A 20,673-nucleotide genomic window follows, 5' to 3' on the forward strand; every position below is an offset into this window, starting at 1 on the left:
TCCTGGAAGATGAATGCCCAATTCCTGCTTGCAGTCAATTTAAAGAGAGTTTGGATAATCATAATTCCTGACCAATACCTTAATTCTGACAACAGTGCAAAGATTTTCACCTACTTATGAAACTGCCCCGCTCTATCTTCGTTGTCTGCATATAAAAACATTTTCAAAGCATAATTCTCCACATGAGCAGAACCAACGATTTCCTGAGTAATTGCTTCATTATCACCAAATTGTTTTTTCATCTGAAAAGAAGTTGAAAAAAAATACATTCATTACTTTATTAGACCCTAGCACTTCAGCAATCTAACTCAAACACAAGAAGCAGCTGCTGATTTAGTACAACTTAAAAGAGAAACAATAAGCACTTCAATTACTTTTAAGATCTCCAACTTCTAACATAACAAATGCTAAAAGCAGCATGCCAAAGAGAAAGCACATTCTTCTGGAAAGAAAAACATTAAGAATAAGTAGCTCTTCATACTATTTTCTAGTACAGAATACTTTTTAAAGAGAAATTGAATCTTAAAACAAACAGCAAGATATGTAATCGTAATATTCTGAAGGAATAGCTACAGATATTTTTCCCCTTACTATCCAAAAGACTAGACGTTTCAAAGCATGTGTCACAATTAAGCACAGTTTAAATTATCAATAAGGCATGGTTTGTAAAGGTACTGAAGGTTAGAGCCATTAAGCATCTTCTCTCTTGCAAAGTATTTCACTGCAGTACATTACACCTTTCACCAAGTCCAAGCCCCACCTTAACCGATCCAGTGACCTATGGATTTACTGGAATTTTCAGTCTAAGCAGTGTACTGCATTTGAAAGAACTCTTTTCAAAGATGCTGGACTACAAGAATCCTCAGGCTTCCTAATAAAAATCAGTAAAGCAAATAACCCACTAACAGTTACAACAGGTGGATTTACAGCTTCTGAATAGGCTTACTGTTTGAATATAGGGAAATCTCAGGTCATCCTCAGAGGACAAAAACAGGAACACTGCATGATATTAACCGGTAGTCTTTATTTTGCCAAAAGACTTAAAAACAGTATCTGAATGGCTGTTATTTTTCAGTGTGAGAGTGAGGAAAATTCAATCATGCAAGCTGTATTTCCATAATATTATTCTGCTGCCAAGTTTTTAATACATAGAATGTTTTAAAAAAATATTTCAGTAGTGAAATAAACTTTGTAATGAATAGTTCAAATGAGTAGACTTTTGTCAAACTCATACTCAATATACTTTTCAATAATTTTTCATTTTGCAAATTATGGTGCACACAAGAAAAACAAAATTACACTTTGTAAGCTGTAGGATATATATTTGAAACAAAGTATTTCATTTAATATTTAATTGCACAGATTTGAAATAGTATGAAACTTCCAGTAAATAAAAACATCGAGTAATTTCCATGTATATCTACATCATTTTATTCTTTGCTACCACTATAATTCAAGATCATTTGTAAGTTTCTGTCTTAATCTCTAAAATAATCAATTATAGCAAGCCACAGAAAGCTGCGAGAACCATTAGAGCAGATCTGCAACACCTCTCTGTGCCCCCTGCTGGTATAGGCAGAATGAAACTGGCTGCTATTAAATTACTGTAGAGGTACTACTAACACATCAACTTGTCAATATACTCAGGCTTCCCAGCCCTCAAAATGTTTTATTTTATTGCTCAGAAGAATTCTCTCCTGTCTTCCACCACCTGGCTACACAAAAGGAACTGATGCCTCAGCACCAACTGTCACAGAGACACTAATAGCAGTAATTGAGATTAAATTGTGCATTTTGCCAGTTTTCTAATCTTTCAAAATTTAAAGAAGGGTAACTGAACACTGAAAGTGGATTTGTTTGATGCAGTACCAAGAGGGATAATAAAAACCTTCAACAGTCCTCATGAAATGAAGGGGAAAAACCTTTCAGAGATTTGATCCCACCTCTTCTGTTTCCTCAACCTTTTAGGCATGAGAACGAGACTCATTAAAGCTGTCAAAATTTTTATGTAGTAGCATATTAAGTGGATTTTCCACTGCTAAAAAATCTAAAAGACAAGTGGTTCACGTTTCAGTTTCTTTCAGAAGAATTGAAGGCTGTTGCACTGGTTTCACACTAATTCTTCAGGCATTTCTACAGCTAGACTATGGAAGGAATTACTAATACTGAACACAAAAAGAACTGTTGCTTTATTTTTCGATGTTACTTTCTGCTTCCAAATGAGCACTTAAACCTTCAAATCCGTGCATTACTTTATTCCAGATTATTGACAACTACTCCACAAATAAGGAATATAAACAGCTCCTGGAGCTTAAAATGACTGACTATCTGTACAGTGACTTAACCTTTCTTTCTTTTTTTAACACTGTTCTATTTAAAGCTGTTTGCTTTTTAATACTAGCAGGTCTTCTCAAAAGAACATGGCCTAAGTACCACAGATAAGACTATAGTTAGAAAAAAATCATAGTACGAGATCCCCAATCTCTAACAGGATAACATCAAAATCACCTTTATCTTTTAGAGAACACTTTAAAAAATTTCCTGGGGACAACTGAGGTCAAAAATTTCAAAAGTAGCAAGAACTAAGCTATTCACTCCTATACCATTAAAAAATAACTCTCACAGGCTTCAAGCAATCAAAAAGACATCAGTAAAAAGGTCTTCTGTATTTATACCATAATTTCTCATGGGAATATATATGAATAAAGTAGCATAATTCACATTGTCTCAACAAAGTGTTATGGTACAGGAAATTATACTTATGTTCGTGTATGCATACGTACATATATAAACAAACATATACATACATACACACGCAGTTTTACCTCCTCCCAGTTCTTCTTCTGATTTACTGTTACATACAACCTAAATTCTTACAAAATGTCTGCATACAGAACAGTTGCATCAATGAATGATGATAGAGAGATGACAGTATGTAGAGAAGCTTCAAAAGCTATTAAAGTACCATCATGAATAATTTTAGAAGACAACAATAAATTCTACTTACAGCTTCCAACTGATCCATAAGTTTAGACAAAAATTTGCGGCATTCTGGGGTTTTACTATCAATCTTCATCCCTGTTTGCATTGCATACAAACGACCTTAAAGTAGAAAAAACACAGAAGAAAAAATCAAGAGCGTGTGAGTAGGTAAGGCAAAACCCACATCCCAATAAAGAAATTACATTCCCCATCATATCTGAAAGACAAATGCAACAATGAAGCAATGCTCTAGTACAGTGAAGCCGAGCACTGAGAGGCAGATATAGTCAAATTTTCAGAGATATGTAGGTTGCTCCAAAAGTATCTGTCTTAGTTTCAGCTGGGATGGAATTGTTTTCTTCAGAGAACACATCAGTGTTTATAGTTGCTGCTAAGCCAAGGCCATTTGCAGTGAAGGGCCCAAGGAGCTGGGAGGGAACAGAATTAGGACAGCTGACTTAAACTGGGCAAAGGGTTATTCCATACCATTTCACATCATGCGGAAGGAGTTTTGAAGGGGATAGGGGCTCATCTCACTCTCTTTCGCTGCTCGGGGGCTAGCTGGGCATCAGTCAGGGGTGGAGAGTAATTCCTTGTGCATCACTTGTTAAATACATTTTATATACATATATAGTCATAACTACTTTCCTTTTCTCTATCTTAGTAAATAGTTTTATCTCAAACCAAGAGTTCTGCTTTGTTTTTCTGATTCTCTCCCATATTCCACTGGGAAGGGGGGCAGCGAGTGGACTGTGTGGTGCTCAGCCACCTGCTTGGTTAAACCACAACAGTATTCCTCCTATTTATTTCCATGGAAACTACAACAGAGACAAAGAGCACAATGACACTAACTATAGAGCCAATTCTCAGTTACGAGACTCTATTTTTCAACATATTCACCACCATTAACCATGCATTTTCTGCCAGTGATGAACAAGAGCCTGCATGCTGTGCTGCACCAGCAGAAGTGACCCACTGTAGCGATTGCTGAAATGCAACATCCACCACCTCACTGTGCTCACATCCACTGTCTGGTCTCCAGAAACATTCAGTTGTCAATGTCACATCTATGTGTTGATGAATGTCAATAGGTGTCATTTTTTCTCCATGGAGGAATTAAATGACACACCTTTGCTTCATGTGCACTTCCATGTCAGACGTTATTTTGTCAGACTGCCCCTCTGCTGCCATCCGTTGGACAGCAACAGTATCACCAGGAAGCATCAACTTCTACTGCCATACCACCAACATACACCTTCGATGCATGGGTCAACATAATAAAATAGGTGGCATTGTTTTTAGAGCAGCACTCACATCAAGATATATGATTTCTAAACATATTCCTACAGTGAGTATTCCTGCTGATTTCAAATGGATGACTGTATCACCATAATGCAATACTATGTGCTCTTCTAAATAATCATTATCCTCCTAAGCAACATTTTCAAATATAAGCTTCAAGTCATGTTATGCCTAAATATACATGAATGGCTTTCATACAACTCTTACATACATGTATACAGTGTAAAGACATATCTCAAAAAAGGAACTTAATGTAGAAGGAACTAATTAGCTTTGCAAGCAAACCTGATGTTTAAATCAGACAAGACAGCCTTTACTGACTTTTCCCTGCAAATAAACTTTCCAGGTTTTCATGTGATTTTGAGAATGAATGATTACCATCCTCCAATTAAAACTAATGAGCAAAACTACCAAAAGCTATGAATTTCATGTTTGCACACAGCAGAACTTTATATGCTGTGGAAAATGGCAGATAAAACCAAATAAGCATTATTTACTGGAATTAACATACACAAGGAAGGATAATGTACAGGACATTCATTAACAAAGCGGAGAACATTTTCCCACAAAACCACTCTATTAGCTCTCATGCTTAACAGTCAAGGAAGTCCTGCAAAACACATTTTAGCTTAAAAACTAAAATTTTAACTCTTCTGAACATTATCACGAACTAGTTATTATGGCACATTCTAATCCCCTACCCCTCAAAGGATGCAAGTGAAAGTTAATTGCCTCACAGCTTTACCACCTCTTAACTTTCAAGCATCTCTTCATGCAATAGAAAGAGCCTATCCTCTTCAAATTATCCCAGGAAACTCGCGTATAAAACCAGCCCGTGCCTAACCTGAAGAACGCATTATATCCTCAAAAACATGTCTGCATTTTCCGTCCATAATTAGCTTGTCTAGTAAAATAAGATCTCTGTATATCTCCACCTATGTTCTGCTGGTAAGCATCAGAATTTAATTATTTTTTCTCTTTTTTCAACAGTAGTATCTCATATTTCATATACAAAAGTCAAACCAGTCGAAGATATATTCCTACATTCCTATATTCAACAATGACAACTGCAAGGTGTTGCATTTGAGTTGGGGCAACCCCAGACATAAGACAGCAGTGTGTACTTGCAGTCCAGAAGGTCAACTGTATCCTGGGCTGCATCAAAAGAGTGATGGTCAGCAGGGCAAAGGAGGTTAATTGTCCCCATCTACTCTGCCCTTGAGAGCTCCAATCTGGAGTACTGTATTCAGGCTCCAGAACAAGAAAGACATGGAACTGCTGGAGTGGGTCTAGAGGAAGGCCAGAAGGATGATCAGAGGGCTGGAGCATCTCTCCTATGAAGAAAGGTTGAGGGAGCCAGGCTTGCTTAGCTTGGAGGATAGAAGGCTCTGGGGAGACCTCACTGTGGCCTTCCGTTACTTGAGGGGAACTTATAAACAGGAGGAAGACTGACTTTTTACGTATCTGATAGTGATAGGACAAGGGGCTTTAAATCAAAAGGGGGGATATTTAGGTTAGATGTTAGAAAGAAATTCTTTACTCAAAGAGTGGTAAGGCACTGAAACAGCTGGCTCAGAGAAGGTGTGGATGCCCCACCCCTGGAGGCGCTCAAAGCCAGGCTGGATGCCATCCTGAGCAGCCTGATCTAGTGGGTAGAAATCCTGCCCACAGCAGGGGGACTGGAGCTTGATGATATTTGAGGTGCCTTCTAACATAAGCCATTCTATGATTCTAGATCATCTGATATCAAAATGATTTTGGAGAACTTCTCTCTAAGAACTTGAGCTGAAAAATGCATGTTTAAAATGCATGTCTCTAATGATCATGACCAGACCAGAAAACAAAACAATCAGACTTTCAGGAGCCATTTGCTTGGTAACTTCTGATACTAAATTTCATGAGTTAGAAGCCAAGGTGCAGAAAAGTCTGATATAAAAGCACAATTAAAACAATGCTTTGTAGCTGCAAAAGTTTTCAAGATTTTAAAGCCTAAATAAAGCAATCAGAGAATGCAGCCACTCTTGGAAATAAGTGATCTGTAAACATAACCTCTACTCAGTAATTCGTGATGAAGGTTTAGAACACCTGGAAACAAATACATGAATGCAATTATGAGGGCTTTTGTAGATAAGTGCATAAAACAGCCTTTAAGTGCATAATCTTCATTTAAAACCTACATTTTTTGTACCCTTTATCCAAATCAAGCAGCAAAAAAGATCTTTATGTGGCCAACAACAGGAGCAGATGCATAAATAAAAGGACAAAAGAGGTAAAGACAACAACACAGTGCTTCTATCTAAATGTTAATACTTCAAGCAGAGCTAAAGTCACTTGCAATTTTTGATGTACAAAGACAGAACTGTTTCACCAATCATTAACTAAAAGAGGGTTTGCACTCATTTTACAGACAGGACGTTTATCTTCAAATTCATAAGGACTTGGCAAGCAGTCATTCTCAGAAAAATCTTTTGCCAAGACAACTACAAAATTTATGTCTTGATTTGTTGCCCTTAATCTTTGTTCTGTAAATACTAAGGGTGGGTGTGCTGGAAGGAATTATACAGCAAGCATCAGAAAAACCTCTCTGCTTTTATTCGTCACGTAATACCATATTATTTTTCCTTTGCTAACGCACAGCACAATTTTAAAGAGAGTATTTTGTCTTCAGTATGTGCTAGGCATTCATTCCTAATGCACATTAAGTTATTCCAGATTTATGTTTGGGTAACAACTGAAATTCCTCCCACTCCCGCTTTCAACTAACCATGCCAAGTAAAAATACTGGAGAACAATACACTGATTCAATTTTCTCATTTCTGTCCTACTATCTATATTGCTTTTACATGGTCTATCAGGATCTATATGTTATTGTTCTTTCCCACCCAGCACATATTTTATTATCTTCTAATACTGAATAAGAAGTTTTTGTTTGGAATACTCTTAATACTTTTCATTCACATATTCCACAATTGACAGTAAATAGTAAAAAAATCATTTCCATAAACCTTCTCCAATTCTGATTAAGAGATGAAGGCTCTGCATTACTCATTCATATTCTACACCTTTCTCTTCCCACTGTAAAACCACTGACAGAAAAAAAAAAAGTTTGTTAATTGTTTGGTACAGAAAAGCAACAGCCTCAATACAAATGTGGGGAGCAGGGAACACAAAAAACATGAACTTGGATTGTACTCAAAGTATTTTCATAAAGAATGCATCTAATGTAGAAAATGGATTATTCTTGCTTTCATGAACATTAACGTATCATACCACTTTCTGCATGCAGATTATGAATAAAGACTATTTCTCCATGGCCAACTCAAAGCTTTTTGAATTAAGAGACATTAAAATAGATTAAACAGCACTGACAAAGTTGGAGAAGTTTTATACATCCTCTCCATTATACGATGCTGAAGGAAACTGGCAAAAGTGAAGGTAAGTATTAGGCTGTTACCATCAACACAAAATCTGAATCTTTCCAGAGAATGGAAATTACTTAGTTATTTTCAAGCGAAATTAGTTTAAGGAGAAATGCAACGAAGGAAGAGGGAAGTGTGGGCCATGGGGAAGGAGGACAAAATTTCACTAAGAAATCCAAAATAATAGTCGACTTGACTCCCTACTCCTCCCAGATTCTTTTATAATATTCTGAATCCTACAGAGGAGAATCCATTGTTAATGATGTATTTCGAGGTCAGGTTACACACTAGAGAAACTTACTGAAGTCAAAACAATCTCAGGTAAAGTGTCTCCTACTAAGAACTACTGAAAGTTATAATGAAATACATTAGAATTCAAAATTACTTGAAGAACAGCAACTTGTGCAGATGTTAAACAGATTCAACAAAATTTAATTACAAACAAGTGGTAATTATTAAGATTAGATGACAACACAAGTAATCTAGTAGGATATATTACTAATCCTAAGAAATGATTCAGTATTTTATGCTTCCATTCTTCACTGCAGTTTAAGGACCAACCTTGCTCTCATTAAATTTGAGAGAGATCCATGTGAAATTGACTGTTTTCTAAGCTTTTGTATAGCTTTTGCTATCAGTACTTTTCAAATCTTATTTCTTTATTCTAATTAATAAAATGAAATTAAAATAGAAAAACTACATTGACTGTAGAATTTATAGTAATTGAGATCTCAAGAAGGCAAAAGCAGAAGGCAGACGCTCTGGACCAGTTATGTTCAAGTCATGTGGATAAAACAGCTTGTAGTGATTAGATCACAAATTTGAAGCGCTTCTGCAAAACACCTTCCAGTTTTGTTTAAACCAGAAGAAATCTATTTTACACCCTCTAACTACTCTGTGAGGTGAACCACAGCACCCTAAGGGGGCACGACTGCAACATATGTTTCCAAAATGCATTCCTGTTGCCTGATCTTATCTGCTAACAGCATCCTGCACTGCACTAGAAGCATTATCAGTAGGCTGAGGAAGTTGATCTGTCTCTTTTACACAGGACTGGTGAGACATGAGTGCTGGGTTCAGTTCTGGGCTCCCCAGGACAAGAGGCATGTGAAGGGCCACAAAGATGATGAAGGACTAGGAGCATCTTTCTTACCAGAAGAAGGAGAGATGGAACTGTCAGGCCTTGAGAAGGCTCAGAGGGATCCTATATGCACTAACAACTGACCTGGCGAGGGAGGCAGCAGGAAGTGAAGACAAAGCCTGATGCACCCCTTCTTCTGAAGCTCAGGAATTTAATCTTAGTAGATAACTGATCTCAGGAAGATTATTTTATGCATTCTTAAATTCCAGAATGTCACAACTAAACCAAGCAAGTAAGTACGTGCAGAATATCTGCAGTGAAATAGTTTTCAACTAATTTTTCAAAATAGGGTCAAAACACATCAACATAAAGTTAAACAAAACAGAAGTTCAATTAAAAAATTTGACAGTTATTAGTTCTCTGACTTGAGATCGTTAAAAAATTAACAGTATTTTAATCATAAAATTAGACAGTAATTTTATATTTCCAAAGTTCTGACTCCGACATATTCCATAAACTCTATTTTGTCTTTTTTTTCCCCCTGTAAAATTAAGGGTTTTAGAACTGGTTTACTCTGAAAAGAGTATTTCATGGATATCTGATTAAACCTGAAATTAACAGTCAAATTTAACAGATGGGTATTTCTACCAAGAGCTGAATGACTTTTGATTTAAGACTAGTTGTGGGGAGGAAAGCAACCAACAACAGAAATCCAAAAAAACACTTCTTTTGCTTTTCTTTCCTGATGGATCCCATTAAAGAAAACAAAACAACAAAACAACAACCATTAACACAATAGCAACATTCTTCAGATTGACTTCTATTGTGCTTTTGGAAATGAAGACTTTGAGAATTGTGAGAAATTTTCTTCATACCTTTTCAGACAGATCATGTCTACCGATTTGAATTAACGCATTCTGAAGTTTAGCACGATGTTAAGCAAGAATAATCACAGCTCTGCTCTGCAGAAGCCACTAAAATATAACTTCATGCTGCATTTACATTAGGTTTTAGGACGTTACATACCATTTAGCATCTATGTTTTTCTGGCAACTCGCTGGCACTCTGCCAATTTTTTTTTTTTTTTAATTAAAACATCAATGAGCAACAAGTATAAACTATTAAATAAACACAACCAATCATCTTTGAAAAGATTTACTACTACAACACTACCGAATACCTGAAAAATGTCTATTAAGAAAAATTTTGCTTTAAATAATAATACAGGAGTTTTCAGAAGACAGAACTAGCTCTCAAACAGTGCAGTTTTTCAAAAAATGTAACTTTTCAGTAAAACTGCCCAAAGCACAGTTTAGAGATTTCTTCAGCAATTACGCAGACCAGGCACTTCTAATCAAAGCCTGCCTCCTTGTGTTTGCAGCACAACATCCTCAAAGTAAAGAGTCAGACACACTTAAGTTTTTTTTAACTTAAATTATTTTATTGACTACAAATCACGTATTTTCTTTTGGCTGGGCAATCTATGTAGCCTACCTTCCTGGTATTCCCTTATATCTGTTCAATCAATTGATCCTTACTGAATATGAAACACCTACCAGTATGACTATAATTAATAAAATAATGAGAAACGTGGAAAAAGTGTCAGACAGAACAGTACAGATTTTAAATGAAAGCGTTGATTATAACAGTCCTGAACACATCACTAATTCTAAAGAGATCAGAAATTACTTTATAAGGAGAATCGTCTCATGTGATTATTTTATATATATTATACAAATCAACAGCTAATTGATTATATGCTAATTTGAATGCCCAAAAACAGAGTTAAGCACAAAGGGTTTGCAAGGAACATGCAGGACCACAAGAAATAAAACCCGATCTTAACTTCAGCAGTATTTCTTGAAAGTAAAACATTAAGTGTGGTAAGTTGCACAAGAGTACCCACGTTATTCTCTAGTATTTTTCATATGAAAAACAATGTGGTAGTTGAAAAACACAAAGCACCCTGATTGCACCTATCCATATTGTGTAAAACAGAGGTTAACATCTATCAAATTATATTTTCTTTAAATCAACATAAGCCAGCAGTATCAAAAAGGTCAGAATCCTGCTTTCTCTCCAAGCTTGTTCTTTGTCTTTATGTGAGCAACAGCTGCTTAAGCAGTAGTGCAACTGGCCCAGCTGAAATACCTTGTTCTCCACCATCTAATTACATCAAGATTTGCTTCTCAAGTATCTTTAGGGTAGGAATGCGAAGCCAGAGGACTACAATATCTTCCTTAGGTGGTAGTTCTGGTTTATGCTAACTTAATGCTTCAGATGAACTACACTCAAAAAAGAAGTGAGAGAAAGTTTGAAGTGGTATATGCAAAATAAATGTGCAACTGCCATAGGAATTCCAAGCTATACAGACACACCTTTGGTGTCTGTAGATGCTGAAGAGACACAGAATATTAACCTGAGTACTAAGTAGTTCCTTCTGACAATTTTATTGCTATGGTACAGAAAGTAGCATTTCAGGTTGCAAATACATCTTACCAGAATTCAGCTCCTTCTCGTATTCACATTAGTGTCTGTAATGGCTCTTACTTTCAGAAGTACACAAGTAGAATTAAAATGCACACACCCAATTTATATTCATACTCAAAATAACTGCCCCATGAAGACGTTAACATTAGCAGGAAAACTTTTCGCTGCGGATGAACCACTTGTGGCAATACTCCAAAGCTATGAAAACCTTAACTCAGATCTCCAATCTGACAGTTGCACCATTCCCCCTCACACAGCAGCTGTGCAAGGAGCCCTCTGACAGAAATGCAGCAGTGTCCCATCACATGAGCTTGTACCACAGAGTCCCCTCGGCTGACCGCTGTGCCTCACCACCCGTCTGCTCCTGCCACATACCTGTTTCCAGACATACACAGCAGAGGTGCTGGTGTGCTCCAGCACACAGCTAGCTCTTCTCACACAATTTGTTTTTGGAAACGTATACAGCTCCTCTGAAACATATTTTGAAAGCTCAATACAGAGATGTTCTGAACCTTTTTTCAAGTGAAGCGTCTAATGAGAAATATTTCTTTCTTTCAGCTCTATGTAAAAAGTGTTGGTTTCAGAACATGACCTGAAAAATATCCCAAGTTTTTTATACATTTGGATTTATGCTTCAAAAATACACATCTTTAGGAAGAAGCAGATGTTTGGAACTTTAAAAGTTAGTAAAGACCTGTAAAAAAGTTCATAAACCTATTTTTGCATCAGAAAGTACTAAACAATAAAATCTGATGAAACATGAATTTTGTATTTTAGTCAATCCAGCCAGATTTACCAATTATAGAAGGAAATAAGCATCATTAGTGGAAAATGAGTGAAAATGAATTCATCTCCTTTGCATACGTAAAAGAACATAGGATCTAAACAAGACTTTTCTTGGAAAGTTCACTTTTTTTTGTTGTTTTTTTTTTAAGGGAACAACATAACCAGAAAGATATCTCTATCATATAGTCCCTACTGCACTCAAGATATGCTGATTTACTAAAATCAAATATATGCTGAAGTACTCAAATGAAAGAAAAAAAAATCAAATTACAGAAGTATAAAAAACTTTCTGTTATTTTTGTAATCAAACTTTTTTTTTTCCAATTAAATAGACCTGGTGTCATGTCTAATAAAAAATGAAAAAATAAAAACAAAAATACAATGCATCTTGACCTAGTGGGTGCTTCTTGTCACACTAATAATTGTTTGTCGTGTGTTTTTCCAGTAAAAAAACATGACAACACTACTGAAAATATTCATTGTTCTACTATGTGGCTGTCCGGTTCGTCTGGTGGCACTTTCCCACACTAGCACAGTATCCCTCCGTAATGCAAAAATTAATGCCATTCTTCTGACACTAAGTTGACAGAGTGCTTTTCACAGCATTCTTAAGCCTGAATTTCATATGTTCAACATTCTAAAACTAAGACTGAGTTATAAATTAATCCATTTGTTCCACCTGTAATTTTTTTAATGCTTGGAAGACAAACTATTGACTAGTAATCCCCTCAAATGATCTCCCGCCTCAAGAAAAAAACAATTAAAATTAAAAAAAAAGAATGAAAAAAGCAAATCACATAAAGACTCACTTCTGCTGACTGCAGTTTGAAACTATCTATGACCTGTTAGCCTTAGGGATTTTTCAAGTGTGGTGATCAACTGACAGAAGTTGAAGGTGACTTACAGTGGCCTTGCATTTCTTGATAAGTGGTGTAAATCCTTGAGAAAGAAAGGCTCACAGCTCACACCCTGACAAACTGTGGATTAGATGAGTTAGTCTGAAAGACTTACATAGGAGAGTATGATCTTTGCTCCGTTCATTGCAATGAAAGTGAGTAAAACTGAGCCACTTCCCCCTTCCTCAAGAACCCCGAAGAAGTAACCGTACTACCTTGACAGAAAATAAAGAGGACATTATTAAGATTAAAGACTCTCAATCCTAAATTGCCTAATCAGATACAGAACAAGGAGGCGGCCTTTACAGCAGGAGAAAATCTCTGAAAAGACTCCCAGGTAAGTTTTGCGTGATAGTTGTTAGGACTATCCTAAGGCAGAACACGTTTGCTCTACATATGTGAGCACAAACATCTCTTTAAGCTTACAACCTATCCGCTGCGACTGCTAAGAGGCTTATCCCAGAGAAACACAGCACACGAACGGCGCGCTGGGGCTTGCCACCGGGAAGAGCACGGCACCGCCCCAAAAGGAGGGCCCGACCCGCACCCAGCGAGCCCCGCCAGCAGCGGAAGGGGCACGCCGCGTCCGGACCAACGGCCACTGCCCGGGGGATGGCTCAGGGGGCCAGCGGGACGGGGTGGGGCGGGACGCGACCAGCTGGGCCTGGAGCAGACGGGGCGGCGCGGCGCGGCGCGGCGCTGCGACCGCAGCACTCACAGTAGTACGCCACCACCGGCTCCCGCTTGTCCAGCTCCTGCGCGGTCCGCAGATGGTGCTGGATACTCTTGAACTGCGGCGGCAGCGGGGGAAGCGCCGTGGCTGCCATCGCGCGGCGGCGACAACAACAACGGGCAGCGACGGCTCTCACTCCCGAGCGCGGAGCCGGTCGCTTCCGCTTCCGGCGCGGGGCGTCGGGACGCATGCGCGGGGCGAGGGGCTGCTGGTGACGCGGCGCCCGGTAAGAGCGCCCCCTGCTGGGCAGGAGGTTTCACGCAGCGCCTGCTAGCTAACGGCGGCCTCGGCCCCTTTCAGGAGCCCGGCGGCCCGAGGGAGGGCATCCGTAGGACAAGGCCATGAACAAACATCAAGGAGTGGTTGTAGGAGTGTAGTATAGAAGCTGTCTGGCGCAAAGCAGCATCTGACGCAAAGGCAGTCACGTCATTTTTTGAGTGTATTGAATTTGTTTCACTGAAGATGATGGAGGAAGCAATTACGGCTCCTCGTTAAGTGAGAGTTGAAGTGGGTGTGATGTCTGGCTAGAGACCAATCTGACTGCAAACTCATGGGCCAGGGATTGCGCTGAGTGCTGCTGGAAGAAATGAGGCAGGAAAACAATGAAAAAGTGAAAGAAGCACTTAAATTTTTTTTGTGTAAGCCACAGACATACTTCTTAGGGTGTTCTGGGAGACGGACTTCATGTTCATTCTGTAAAGAAATAGAATCGTATCAAAGAATCCCCAGGTTTATTATGTAATTCCTTCCATAATAGGGAAAAAAAGCTTCGGGATCATCTCAAGTAATTGCTAAATACTTGAGCTAAAATCAGCCCGGCACTGAAACACAGGCATGCTATGAGTCTCAGAGGGAGTGAGAGTGGAGGGAAGCTGATTGAAAGCAATATAAATGATGACAAAACTGGTGCGAATTTGGAAGAGTGGAAGAAAGAAAAGTTGAGAGACACTTGAGAATACAGCAAGTGCCAGGAAACAAATGGCAAATACAGGAAAGAGAAGCGCTGGCAACCGTGGGGAAATGGTTTCTTTACGTGGAGATAAAATCACCATCCATGTGTTCACAGTCACAGAAAAACAGTTGCACTAAAAAGCAATAATTCACATTTTGTTTACCAGTGAAAAAAAAAAATGGAAGCGAGGAATTCGAGAATTTTCATTTCACAGGAAATCTGATTTGAACTGGAACAACTTTCAAAATGTTCCAGGCTGTGACCACAAAAGAAATGCAAGGTGATGGGTAGTCCAGCTTCTAGACACTTCCAAAAGGGTCCTCACGCAGTCCCACGACAGACCTGGTTCTGCAATGCTCCTGGATGTAATAGGAAAATTCCTGATGGGCTGGGGGATCTGACACTCTTCTGGCCTTTCTAAAGTGTTTTGAAATCTGCAGCAGAAATGTAACAAGCAATGGAAATATACTGACAAGGCTGTGATTAAGTTATTTTAATTTTGTATGATTTATGTCTGATTGAATATGATGCCAAAAATATGTGTTAGTTTCACACAAGTTAAACTTAATTCAAGAAACAAAGCTAGTCTTCACCCCTTCAGTGTTACAGGTATCAAGCTGTGTTTAAAGACACTGAAAGGTTCCGTTTGACATTTCTGGTTCCTGGATTATTGTTAACTAGTGATGAGTCTTGCACCTGGGGGAAGAATGCCCCTTGGAGAGGAATGACCCCAGGCACCAGAACATGCTAGGTGCCACCCAGCTGGAAAGCAGCTTTGTAGAAAAAGATCTAGGAGTCCTGGTGAATGCCAGGCTGGACAAGTCAGGAATGAGCCCTTGCCACTAAGAAGGCCAACATTATTCTTGACTGCATTACACAAAGTATTGCCAGCAGATCAAGAGAGATGATCTTTCTCCTCTACTCAGTAATGGTGAGACCAGATCATTAGTCCAGTTCTGGGACCCTGCGCACAAGGAGAAACCTGAACGTAGTGGGAATAGTCCACTGTAGAGCTACTAAGGTGATCAAGGGACTGGAGCACCACTCCTGTGAGGAGAAGCTGAGAGAGCTGGGTCTGTTCAGCCTGGAGAAGAGGAGGCTCGCTGGAATCTTATCAGTATGTATAAATACCTGAAGGGAATATGAGAAGATGATGGAGACATGCTCTTTTCAGTGGTATCTGGTGACAGGACAAGAGGCAATGAGCTCAAGCTGGAACACTAGAGGTTCCATCTAAACATCAGGAAGCACTCCTGTACTGTGCGAATGATGGACTGTTGACACAGGTTGCCCAGAGAGATTTTGGAATCCCTGGTGATCTTCAAAATCTGCCTGGAGATGCTCCTGTGCACCCTGTTCTGGGTAGCTATGCTTGAGCAGGGTTTGGACCATATATACTCAGAGATCCCTTTTGACCTCAGCTGTCCTGTGATTCTGCATCTAAGTCTCATGTTTTATTGAGATCCTGAAAAAATATTACTCTATTCAGTAGCCAGGAAAAATGATGAACAAGGAACAGGAGGAAACCTTTCCATTATTTAAATTTTTTTTTTTTTTTCTCTAAGAAATACATTCAAAAAGCAAATGAAAGATAGCTTATCTATTTGTCTATATTGTATATAGGAAACTACCTCGTCCTTTCTTTCCATTTCTGAAATCTGATTATTTTTTTCCATGACCTCACTTCAATGCAAGGACTAAAATTACTTCTAAGTTTAAAATATATATTAGTCCTTACAAAAGAAACTATAGCATAAGAAAACATCTTGTTCTGATCTAGAAAAGTACACATACTTCATGGAATAATTTTAGCATGCAGACTTCATTTTAATTGCTACTCTATCAACTTTAGACAGAGCAATTGCTACTCAGATGTGACACAGCAGAAAATTCTATGGGTCCAGTCCTGCAGTCATACACAGGCAAAACTAACTGAAATCAAACCACGACTGGACACAAAATTTTTTTTTTTGAGATTTTCTTTTTTTTCACACTTCTAAGCTTCTTACGCAAACTAGGTAATATCGATGAATGCGTTGTCACCACAATGGATTGCAGCAGTGGCATTGCTTGGCACAAATGCTAGAACACTTTCTGATGTCCAGAGAGTATCAACCACAGATTAATTCTGAAGCCATAAAACATGGAAGGACTTTGGAATGGCTTTTCCTGGAAGGACAATAATCTTAAGAACCAGTGACAAGCACATCCAGTTGAGTCTGTTGAGAAAAGTAATGTATTCTACCACATTGTCAATAAAAATAAGTGTATAAATAATCACCTCATCACAAAGACATCCCTCTGGAAGACAAAGCAGCAGGCCATTAATACATGTTATTGTCTGAAGCTTATTACCTTTGATCTATACATGGAAACAAAGATTATTCATATAATTGTTTTTTGTTGAGAAATAATTGTCACATAACTACTCTACAGTGGTAATCACAAATGTGGTTCTTCTGTGACGCTGCATAGAGGACAGGAGATGCATGCTCCAGGCACCAGTACAATCACCAGTAGGAACACTTAGAATACCTAAAATGTTGCAGAATCATAGTTGTTAGGTCATTTACAACTGCACTGGGTCAGCTAAAATGGGCGTATATTGGAATATTTCGCAAGCCTGTTTTTAATTTAAATCAAATGCATAAATACTTAGGTGGCATAGTAAAGGTGGAAAACACAGGTATGATTTAATCTGAAAAGCTCAGTTGCTTTTTGAAAGGTGAAGATTGTTGTTATGAAGGACTGAAAGTACAACTCCACATTCAGTCACAAATGGAAGTTCATTACAAGGCAAATATTCACAAAAAAAAGCTAAGTGATAATAAGCCCAATCAGTTACTACTTCTTATATGGAACAATTATGTTTAATGTTTGCAGTTTATATTTTTAATATTGGATTTCTACAATCACAAGAGAATTACCTGCAGAGTTACAGGCTTGAACTGGTTGTAACAGAGAAGATTAACCTCCTTCTGATCTGAGTCACATCTGAAATGGAAGGCCTCGTTTCCATAAACAGCAAAGCTCAAAACACCAAAGAAAATCACAAGGACTGATCCAAAGAAAAGAGGAACTGGCCAATTACTATTGGAGGCCTGAGCTGCATATTACAGGGCTACTCCGCATTTAAACAAAAATGAACAAAATTACTGTTGGAGGCCTGCTTGCTCTTTATCATCATCCAAAATATTTATTTTATCCTCTCTGTTTGAAAAATAAAGAGAAGTGAAGGCAGCAGTAGCTCTCTAAAAAAATAATGTCTCAGAACATGTTACTATTGCTATGCATTTTCTATAATCAGTAATGTATCTAGCCTTTATCAGTTAATCTGTCAGTTTCACTGCCTTTATTGGTACACTGCTGTTGGAAGAAGTACCAGACAAAACCAAATGCTTCAGGGGAAAGCCCACTCATTCTGCTACTGTCTCAATTTACATGATGGTAAAATAGCAACCACCATGCCATCATGAACCTAAAGACACTTGTTCTTGCAAATCGTCAGTTTCTTAAAAGGGACCTTTCTAGCACCTAGGCCTGTTTCTGTGGGAGAAGCTCCGCTGCTTGAGAGGGAGGGCAGGTACCCAGCAAAGATCAAGAGCTGTGGGAGCTGTGTCCCAGCTTACTTGGCCTTTTGTCCCTGTGTAGGCCTTGGCTCTCTGTAACTCTCAGACAACAGTGTTAGTGGTGCTGCTGCCAGCTTCCCTGCCCTTGTGCTGCTGCCCTGCCCTGGCCTGCTGAAGCCTTTCTCCCCTGGCTGGAGGGACTTGCAGGCCCTCTCACCAAGTGCCAGTGGTCACCCACTGGCTGTGGGGGTTCCCTGCCACTGCTGCTTCCCTGCCCCAGCTGTGATGCTAATGAGTTCAATTTGCAGCATCTGGAGTTTATAAATTAAATAAGTTAAAAAATAATTTTAATTAAGTCCCATAAAAAGAAGGGATATAGACAAACTTGGAAGCTGCTGGTCCAAGATTCTGTATTCAAAGAAATGACAGCAATTTAATTAAGACAAATAAAATCCACTAGAATGTTATCACAAATAACCTAATAGCAGTAATTGTTATTAGCAATTTGTCAGCATACTCCATATGTACAGTTGTAGAACTCCAGAAGAGCTCCTGCCAGTGCCAGGCTCTGCTGGTGGTCACAGCCACTTAATGAAGCATGGAAACAAACCTCCACCTGTTAGTTTGGATCTGGTGAGGGTTTTGTTAGAAGACTGGAGATACGAAGCTGGAAGAAGAGGCAGCTCACTGTTCAGTTGCCGATGCTCATCAGCAGGACTGAGTGCTGTTCAGCCACCAAATCTGGAGAGGAGCTCTTACTCTTTGGCCTCCAGACTCATGAAAGAGCATCCTCCACAGCTGGTTGCAGTGTGACTTCAAGCTCCTGTGATAAAAAGTTTTGTCCCTTCCACAACATATGCTCATACACAGGCAAACATAGGCAGGAGGAGGTAAGAGATGGGAGTAGGGCTTCCTTTCACATGTAGATTTAGCTGCTGTGTCAGTAAAAGATACCACAATGACTATAATAACTGTGTGATTAAAAAAAAAAGTTGTAAATCATGAAGACATACTTTGTAAGGGGAATCTGCCCTGGAATAGCTGAGTGCTATGTTATGAAGATGGTGAAAAATGGTTCAGTAACTGTGCTATTTACTATACCTCCTTTGTCAGTTAATTAAAAGTGTTTTTATCTCTTAGAGAACAGTAAAAGGTGTTGTATTAGTAGAATAACAGTGGATTTCTAAGTTTTTTTTATTATGATCTGATGCTTCTCTACGTGTAGAAAACGCTGAAGCTTCTATGTCTTGAATGAACTAAAAACAATAGTATTTCACAGAGGTATGTGATTTGCAATAAAATACTATACTTCTTAGGGTGTATAATGAACCTTCACATTTAAAAAATGCAGTAACTGCTATTACTGTACATTGTTTTGTATTTTTTTTTCTGTTCATAATACATGTGGAGCTTCATTAACATCCAAAGCTATTTTTTTTTATCCCACACTAACATAAAATTACTAAATTAACTCATCATGCTGGATGTATTTTTAATATCGGTAATATTTTAATCATTTGATTCCTCAAAAATGTCAGTTACTGTTGAACATATAACAAATAACATTTGTGTTGGTATTTCTTACGACTTCTTAAAGCAACGCTTAAGAAACATAATAGGAAAATTACTAGTTTTTTTGCCATAGTGGATCTTTCAGTGCTTTTTATTATGCTTTGTATGTAGTAGCCATTATTTTCACACTAATCGATGAACATGAACCTACAGTAATAACAACATTTGGTCAGAGAGCACTTGATTTCATTATATATAGCAGCAATAATTAAGGACACATTTTAGGTAAAAAAAAACTGTGAACTGCACTGTATAAATGCTACTGTATAGCTTTTTGTTGTTAGCTGGGGATGAAATAACTACTTGCCTGATTGGGTCACCTGATCTAAGACAAACAGATAATTCCCTGTATGACCACAGACACAGTATGGAAGCTTGGGTATCTGTATTGTGATAAAGACACTAAAAGAAGAGTTTGCTGGGAATGCTCTGCTGTTGTTCTGGAAACAGTTAAGGAATACAGCTGAATTGGAATAAAAAATGAATTTTGGAGGGGCTGTGAATTAATCCTGATACAAACACTATGGATGTCTGTGCTTAGACCCCACTGAATGTGATGGATGGATCTGTAATAACACTGTTAGTTTCTTAGAAATGGTTCAAATGCATATCCTATGAACTGAAGCACAGGAAGCTCATCATCCCACTAGGAGGAACTGAAATCAATGTGTTTTCTTGTGTCATGTGTGTTCAATGTGTTTTGTAACACCACATTAAGAGGATGATTTGAGATGTGAGTAGAATAAGCTGGTATTGCAAGTCTGAATGCAGTCTGCTAAGGCAGCTCAAGCAGTTGTTTGGGACTTGCTTGACAGAAAATCATTATTTGTTTTGAATTTGCAGGAGCAGCTGTCTGTTGGTTGTCTATTATACACAAATAAGGCAGAAGAC

At 38.3% G+C, this 20,673-nt stretch overlaps 1 protein-coding gene across 2 annotated transcripts in view; it reads right to left on the reverse strand.

Moving 5' to 3' along the window:
• VTA1 (vesicle trafficking 1) overlaps positions 1-13,874 on the reverse strand; it is a 32,809-nt gene extending 18,935 nt beyond the window's left edge. Inside the window, exons 1-3 of one of the 2 annotated variants that reach the window (XM_021391281.1) lie at positions 13,675-13,874; positions 3,008-3,102; positions 115-242 (exon numbers count right to left, since the gene is read on the reverse strand). In XM_021391281.1, the coding sequence (XP_021246956.1) occupies positions 115-242; positions 3,008-3,102; positions 13,675-13,783 (332 nt within the window). In that variant the 5' untranslated portion in view covers positions 13,784-13,874. Of the gene's footprint in view, positions 1-114; positions 243-3,007; positions 3,103-13,071; positions 13,091-13,674 lie in introns of those variants that run through there. The other variant, XM_021391282.1, reaches the window with a different exon arrangement.

This window comes from Numida meleagris, chromosome 3 (genome assembly GCF_002078875.1).
Source record: "Numida meleagris isolate 19003 breed g44 Domestic line chromosome 3, NumMel1.0, whole genome shotgun sequence".
NCBI classification, from domain to species: Eukaryota; Metazoa; Chordata; class Aves; order Galliformes; family Numididae; genus Numida; species Numida meleagris.